This window comes from Lolium perenne, chromosome 7 (assembly GCF_019359855.2).
Source record: "Lolium perenne isolate Kyuss_39 chromosome 7, Kyuss_2.0, whole genome shotgun sequence".
Taxonomy (NCBI): Eukaryota; Viridiplantae; Streptophyta; class Magnoliopsida; order Poales; family Poaceae; genus Lolium; species Lolium perenne.
In genome coordinates, this window is record NC_067250.2 from 299,359,377 (window position 1) to 299,367,587 (window position 8,211).

General features: G+C 49.7%; 1 protein-coding gene across 1 annotated transcript; it reads right to left on the reverse strand.

Moving 5' to 3' along the window:
• Positions 1–6,371: 6,371 nt before the first annotated feature.
• On the reverse strand, positions 6,372–7,836 carry LOC127312059 (tropinone reductase homolog At2g29290). Its single transcript, XM_051342534.2, has 5 exons — positions 7,684–7,836; positions 7,381–7,588; positions 7,008–7,233; positions 6,801–6,907; positions 6,372–6,715 (listed from the first exon to the last, which is right to left on the reverse strand). Exons 1-5 carry the CDS (start codon positions 7,764–7,766, stop codon positions 6,551–6,553), a joined length of 789 nt encoding a protein of 262 aa, XP_051198494.1. The 5' UTR covers positions 7,767–7,836; the 3' UTR covers positions 6,372–6,550.
• Between the last annotated feature and the right edge of the window lie 375 nt (positions 7,837–8,211).

Sequence of the window (8,211 nt, forward strand, 5' to 3'; positions counted from 1 at the left end):
AACCCTAGCCCCCTCGCTCGCTGCAGCAGGACGAGCGCCGCCACATGCCCACGACATTCCGTCGTCGTTGCCTCGCCGGCAGGGCCGGCTTGCCGCCCCTGGAGGCTTCCTGGACGAGTTCCAGCCGTCCCTAGCCTAGCCATCGCGGGTTGCGCCGTCGTTCTCCACCGTGGTGCCACCCCCACTCAGCTGCAGGCATGTTGTGCTACACCGCTGCTTGTGCCGTGTCCTCCAGGCGACCGTCGGCCGGAGCTGCCTGGGTGCTGCGTCTCAGCCTCTGCTGCTAGTCCAAAGCTTCAGACTCACTGCTAGGTAATATGTGTATCTGTCAAGAACGTGTCTTTGCTTTAATTATTCAACACCAATATTGTTACCAATTGAACATGTCCATTGATTTAATAAATTTTGTAATTGACTTTATGTTATAGAAAATAATATGAAAATAATTTATGTCAACACCCCATCAATCGATGAATTCTCAAAACGAAGAAACCCAAGCAAATGAACTACCCAAACTATATGCAGTTTGTTGGATTGCTAACAATCAAGTTGAAATTATATGCTCATCTTTGCAAGCATACCAAATTTCATGTGCTATTCCATGATTATTTTTAGAAGTTTGAGCGCTTTGCTTTTTGGCCCCGGGCTTGCTTCAATCCTGGCTCCGCCACTGCCTTGGACAATTATCATGTCCATTCGAGGATGGCAAAAATGGGAGCCAGGCATGTTTAATTCTTGGCATTGGCATACCCCATCTCTTCCTCTCTCCCATATCTAGCTCAACTAGTGAACTGATCTAGACCTGGAACGCATATGCACCACTTAATCCTCCTGCCTTGTTCTTTGGTCAAGCTACATGCCATCTAGGCCGTGCAAATGGGAGGATGGCCGGCCAAGACTTGCTTTGGCACCAATAATGCATGTGAGAGGCATCTCTCTCCCTCACTTCACGCCAAACAAGAGAACAGCATATGCACCTTGCCCCTCCTGCACAACCTGCAACCCTACCTTGCTTCCTCTAGCTAGCCCTACACCACTCACCTCCCTCCTTTGTCCTCTCTCGGTGATCACCACAAGACTGGGCAGGGGGCAGCAGAGCGTGCCTGCTCACGAGACTGCGCCAGAGGCCCGTCCTGTCCATCTTCTCTGCATCGCGCTCGCTCCCGAGGCTGCGCCATTGGCACGGCCTGTCCCTCGTCTTTGCACCCCGCAAACTCCCGCTCGTCGACCTGGCTTGCAGACCCCCTTTGGCCAGCGAGCACGTCGGGCTGGACACGTCCAGGCTGGCAACCTCACAGCCCTCCCCGGTGACCAAAAACACCATGCGGTGACCGAGGACAGAGCCACTCAATGACTCACGCTCGGGCATCATCTGCCGTGCCCTAGCCTGCGCGCACACGCCCTCGCCCCGCCACCGGCATTCACTCGAGCACTTGGCAGACCGACACAACCTCTCAGTATCCAGTCGTTTCCAAGCGCCACGGACAACAACTCCGTTCCGAAAACATTTCTGCACGCTTCTAGCACCACGCCACCGCCTCCCGTGCCCAATGATTGGCCGCCCTCTTCATTCTCTGTACGTGCACCCGGAGCACCGTGGACGCCGCGACCTCCTTTTAAGCGCACCTACCTCCTCCAACGCTCCCCTCTCTCCACCAGATTTCCCTTGTACTCCGCCCATCTCTCCCTGGCAGCGGGAGCCCGTCTCCCTCTCTACCGCCCATGCTCGCCGTAGAGCACCTCCGTGGAACGACGACGTTGACGTCGGCCTGCTTCGCCGTTCCTTTTCTTCTTTTTACCTCCCGTTTCTGCATCCGTCAGATGCCCTAACGCAGCCCTTCTTGTCCAGAAACGTCGTGGAGGCCAGCGTCGTCGTGTTCGTCTGGGGCGCCGTCGACCCCGGCGCTGTCCGTGTCGACGTCTGGGAGCGAGCCGGCGCATCTCAGAAGACCTAGGCGTGCTGTCCACACTCCGCGCCGTCATTGAAAATCCTCTGCGTCGCCCCGAATCGGACCCTCCTCGTCCTCCCTGCACCACCCTACGCGTCGCCGTGTTCGCCCGACGCATCGGTGAACCACGTCGCCGTCAGCGTCGACACCTGACCCCTGTTCTGATCGTCCGCGTCGAGCTCCTGCACCCCATCCTCCGTATCCTACCCTCGCCGGAGCATCTGAGGAGGCCGGCGCCGTCGAGGCCATCGCTGCATCTTCCGTCTCGGCGCCGCGCTCGTCGTTGTCCACGGCGGCTTCTAGTGCCGGCGCTGCACGTACAAGCCGAGCGAGGAGGGCCTCCATGCGACCATGCATGCAACCGCCGCACCATCCGCCATCTCCCCTCCGTCGAACTCGAGCCCCATATGGTGAGCCGCCGTCGCCTCCCTGTCTCTGGCTCGCGGCAGCGCCACCGTTCCTTGCTCGTCGCGAAGCAACACGCCCAGGGCTGTTGGATCGTGATCTAGCGGGTGCATGCCACCCAGCCCCTTGCATGGCCTCCGGCAACCCATCTGGGCCTGCCCAGTACGGTGCTGTGTCGCCAGGTTTATTTGGCCCGGCACGGACCCACCCTTTCCTAACCTTTCGGCCCTCTTCCCTTTTACTTTTCTGAGAAACAAATGTCATGCAAATCAGTCTTATCTTTTAAATCACCAAAACTTCATCTTACCTCCAAATTGCCTGATTCAAATTCCTGCTTGTTGGTAAACGAAATCTGGACTACCTACACTTGCATGCATGTGACTTACTGCTATATTTATTTACTGATAATTATTCCTGTGAAATGTTGCTGGTGTGATATTTAATTGTTTGTGAGAGTTGTGTACATTTTTTGGCAGTAGGGTTAATTTTGCTTGATAGTAAATATCAGTAGCTTAATTTTGGTATAGCATAATATAGCAGAAACTTCCTGGTTTTGGTTTAGTTTAGGATTTAAATTCAGCCAGAGCTACCTTTTGCGATTTTTTGCTTTGAGATAGGAAAATATTTTTGAAGGGAAATAACGTCCCAGTGATTGATATCACATTGGGCTATCAGTGTGCTAGAGGGCATATTTTTGTGACCTTTATTTAATTTCTGGGATTTTAATAACCAAAACAGGTTACCTTTTTAGTATAAAAATTTTGTAAATTATTTTATAGGTCATAAAAATGCCAAACCAATTTTCGTAGATCACATTTTTCAGTACCTATCCAGTGATATGTTTGTTACGGGTTGGTTATGCTCTGATGACTGTGTGCGTTGATATTGGATTGCTCAAGTTTCTGCCTTGTCAAAATGTTTAAAAGCTTATTTTTGAAAACTTCCAGTGCATGTGTGTCCTACATATTAATAGCTTCCAGTAGATATGCTGCATGTATTTTTGTGAGAAAAAGAAAAATTTAGGTCATTTATTTAGTTCCTAACCATTTCTGGTTTTATAAAAATCATATCTATTGTTTTAAAAACTCAAATTTAGTGAATTCAATTTCTGTAGCTTTATAAAGTCAAGCTTTACTCTCTGTGATTTTAACAAAAATTTGTGTGCATTATTCTGGGGTGGCTTGTTAAATTGATGCTAGTGCTTATTTTACCCATCGGGAAATGGTGTTGTTTTTGTTTAAATTGTTTTTTAATGAACCTTGGCACCAGACCCCTACTGGTGGTTTCCAAAGGTCATTAGCCACCTTTGATTATGTAGATTATGATTTGTTGTGAGGCAAAGCCTTCTTAGCAAAATAACCATTTTGCTCTAGGTGCTATTTTTATTGTGTTTAGTGCCTCTATTTTAGTGGTTGGTTGTTGTGTGTTGTTGTGTGGTTTGATGCTATGCCCAGGGATTGATTGTCTTCCCTTTTATTTTGCGACGTTAGAATGCGAGTACTATCGGAGAAGAAGGAGAGGATCTTGGTGAGGATTTCGAGGAGGAAGAAAAAACAGATGGTTCGTGAAGATGAAGTCCAGGGACAAATAGCCAACCAAGGCAAGCCACCTCTTGATGCATATCTCATCCTAATTACCTTACTCTTGCATAATTAGCAGTTTTATAAATTGCATTGTTTATTTATTTATGTGGGTGGTTCCTGCCACCCGGAGTTTTTATTATTCCACCATTACGGGTGCCGCCCTCGTTGATACCTACTGGACAATCCTGGTAGCGATATGGTGCTTAACACCTTATCCTCTCTTTGTCGCCGCTTTTCAAATAAAGCTGAACTATAGGTTGGGAGCCCTTTGAAAAAGATGTTTTATGAAAAAGGTTTCAAGAAAGGAAGTTCTTCGAAAACCTTGGAATGGGGCAACCCTGCCCAAGTGTGAGTTTTGAAAAGAAAAAGTGTTTGCAAAAGAAGTTTTGCTGGACGCAAGTGGAGGAAAGAATTTTTTTTCGAAAACTTTAGCGCCTAAGTACTCACCCGGACTAAAATACAGTGCAACCACATTACCCCAAAGTGGGCACGGGGCGTAGCGTAGTAGTTTGTCTCGCCTTAGTTTGAGTCCTGCAAGTGTAAGGGGTAGTCCGAGCATGGACACCTATCGACCGGGCCTTCCCGACGTACTGGGGATGCCTTTCCTTCTCTTTAGATGGCAGGGGTACAACCTATGAGCTCCCATTGAATAATGCCCTGCAGTTGGTCGCGGCATTCTGGAGGGTCGAGTCGGTCGGGGAATTTGCTACTCCTAGGTAAACGACCCCTCGGACTCTGGTGTTGGGAGGTACAACTCTAGGCGGCATGTCTTAGGCTAAGGCGAACAAGCGAAAAACTACGATCGGTTATCCGAACCTCGCGTTTTGACGCTTGGTGAACCAGGGATGATCCCGGCGGATTTATCGGATCTTGTGGGGAAAGTGTACGACCTCTGCAGAGTGAAAACTATTCGAATAGCCGTGTCCGCGGTTATGGACGGTTGGGAAGGTTGTTGCTTAGCCTGAATAGTTTTGATTTATAAAAGTGTTGTCTCAAAAATGTTTTGAAAAAAGGATACCAGTGGGACTGGTGGAAATGTACCTGGGAGGTACGGTGGAAAGTTGGAAAAGTTGTTTTGGCCATATGAGATGGCCGGAAAGGAAAATGGGTCACCCTTACCTATTCGTTTCCAAAATAAACTTGTTTTCAAAAAGGTTTTTCAACAAAGATATAGAGATGGCATACTCTCGAGAGAAACTATCTCTCACTCCTTGTAACCCTAGAATAGTGCCTGGTCCTTGCTACTGCCAAAATGCATATCCTTTACTTCTCTCTAAGGTGGTTTGCGAGTACAATTCATAATGTACTCATAGCTTTGTCCCTGGCTATTTACTTGGCCAGACTTGGTGGAGTTCGACAGATGAAGAAGGAGTTGACGACGTCTATGCGAGCTAGGCACGTCTTCCCAGTCAGTTTCCTGTAGGATTATGGCAGGGCCATCCGAACGTTTTCGTCTAAATTATTTCCGCTGTGTGATTGTTGATCTCCTGCCATTGCGCTCTTATGTAAGTATCTGGTCAAGTGACCATTGTAATCTTTTTATTCGGTACTGTAATGGATGATGTACTTGATATCAGTTCGGTTATGCTTTCACGACACACTGATCATGGGATCGTGAATGTGTATGCATAACGGGAGTTTCGGACAGCTAGTCCGGGGCCCCACAGGTACTTCCCGCAGGCGCAGCGTACTGTGCGCGCACCGACATGGGCAGTTCCGAGCGCTTCTCAATCTAGATCATTCGGATCAGGCGGCTCGCAGTGCTCGGCGCTCGAGGAAGCTCCTCCGCACCGGTGCCGGTGAAGAGGGAGGTGAAGAAGGAGACGACTGGCTTGCTTCCACGCGGGCGGCTCAAACTTCGCCGCCCCAAAGAGGAAGACGTGCACCCGCCGCCGGCCGCGGCGAAAAAGTGGTGGGACATGGAGATGGAGGTGCAGGCAGCCTACCACGGCCCCAACAACCCGGCGGACATGCCCGGCAGCACCTGCTTGTTGGTCGTTCCTTCGATGAGGGATAACGCCAGGTGACGTACAACACGCGGGAGGCAGGGCCGTGGTCCGCCAGGGACTCCGACAACTTTGTCGGCCTCGCGGCCGCCCAGCCTTCTTCACCACCGGCGCCGAAATAGAAGGAGGAAGACTTGGAGTTCTTCAACGATGGCGGCGACGATGCAGAAAGCAGCCAACTACAATGCCTTCAACTACTGATTATTATTTGTATTCGCCATCTTTTGTACTAACTCAGCTGTATTTTCTAGAAATAACTGAAATTCTCCATCTTTTGTGTTTCAAAATTTTCATGTTTATTGGGGCTGCCGTATTGGGGCCCCCCCGGTGTGGGGAACCCTTCTTTAAACGGAGGAAGGTATGCCGGCGTTCTCCATAAGCGAGTGCCAGCACCATTTGGGGACCATCAGTGGAGATGCTATTACACGTACAGGTTCGCTACGCTGCTTTCTTCTCTAACAAGATTTCGTATACATATTTTATCACACAGAAAATTTTGAAGACCAATACACAAGTTTGCAGACATACAGATACCCAGTGTCCTTAAATCTGCTCAAAGGCGTCCAATTTATATTCTTTCTATTTCGTTCTGGAGCAGAGCGGCTAATTAAGCACTAATGGTTCGGCCACCATCGACACAAATAACCTGGCCGGTAACGAAGGCAGCGGCTGGCAGGCACAGAAATGACACCGCCGAGGCGATCTCCATCGGCTTGCCGCTTCGGCGCATAGGTGTCTTCGAGTGCTCATCCGCTAGTTGATCTGTAGTTGTCTGTGCACAACACAAGAGGGGAATTCAATACGATGTCCCTTTTACACATGAGGGTGCTAAGGAAGAAAGAGGTGTCTGGACTTACATCTTTGATCATATCAGTCGTGACAAAGCCTGGGGCGACACCATTTACACGTATCCTGTCCGGTGCCCACTCAGTAGCAAGGCTCCTTGTAAGCTGGTTTATCGCTCCTGCATGCATACCACCATAAATTCGTATCTCTTTTTCTGCCTGATATTCTTATTTTGTGAAGTGTGGATCAATTGACTTGGTCGTATATATAGAACATACCTTTTGTGACATTATAAATCGAGGCGCCTGCATAGCTTATTGTGCCTCCAATGGAGGACATGTTGACGATGCTGCCTCCTCCTGCAACGGAGGCGTTTAGCAGAAGGGGTCTCGCGAGCTGGCTGAGGTGGAAGAAGGACTCCAAATTAGTGGCCATCAAATGCGAGTACTCATCTGCCGTGCATTCCGCAGCCGCCTTGACGAATAATTGCCCCGCGTTGTTTACCTGCACGCATGGATCAGTACAGAAATTATGAACAATCTGTACATGTCGTCTTCACTTTTTTTTTCCTGAATACAAGTAGCATGCGTAACATTTTGAAAAAGGGATAGGTAAAAATGGTAGTATCATATTAATTGGACAGAGGCTTACGAGTATATCGAGCTTGCCGTCGAAGGTTTCTTTGACCGTCTCCATGAGCTTCTCCCTCTCGGCGCGCACGGAGACATCGCAGACGGAGACAGTGACTCGCATACCCTTCTCCTCCCACCGCCGGCGGCTGTCCTCTAGCTCGGCCGCGTTCCGGGAGCAGGTGTGCACCCGCGCCCCAAAGCCAGCGAGCTCCTCAACTATGGCATGACTGTATGCAAGGAACAAGCAGCAGCATGAGTATACAGTCGCTGAACACGCCCAAGGCACAGAATTAAGAGACTTGTTGATGTGCGTACGGCGTACCCGATCCCTTTGCTGCCGCCGGTGACGAGCGCCGTCGTGCCGGCGAGGCTCCACCGCTCCTCTCTGCTCAGCTCGGCCGCCATCTCTCTTTCAGCAGACAGGTAATACCGATACGTTGTCAGCTAGGTGGTGGATGTTAAATACTAGAAGCCACACACACACACATTGAGCACGTTTCAAAATACCGATACGTTGTCAGCTAGGTTGCTGGGCTGATCTCGGCCGCAAGACCTCAGAGGTGGATGCAAAACACAGCAAGAAACTAGACTTTTCTTGGTTATGGTCACCCGAACTGGTACCTTTTCTAGTCAAATTTTCAAACGTGCTCACATATGTTCCGGCGCTTCGTTAGGATCAACCAGCAAAGACTGAAGAATTCAGTTGACTAACGACGCCTGCAGTGACGTCGGTGATCAGAGCATGAAGTATTCAGTGACGACTACAGGGTATGAGGAAGGGGCATAGAGCCCACGGGGCTCGTGGATAGGCCTGTTCTTCGGATTCTGGCCCAACTCGTTACATACTTTA

What these genes read in the sequence shown, in the direction of transcription:
- LOC127312059 (XM_051342534.2), bottom strand. Translation starts at nt 7,766, where the DNA reads ATGGCGGCCGAGCTGAGCAGAGAGGAGCGGTGGAGCCTCGCCGGCACG. An exon ending in GGCGGCAGCAAAGGGATCGG is followed by an intron (nt 7,589 to 7,683) that starts GTACGCCGTACG and finishes CCTTGCATACAG; the next exon opens with TCATGCCATAGTTGAGGAGC. An exon ending in ACGGCAAGCTCGATATACTC is followed by an intron (nt 7,234 to 7,380) that starts GTAAGCCTCTGT and finishes CCATGCGTGCAG; the next exon opens with GTAAACAACGCGGGGCAATT.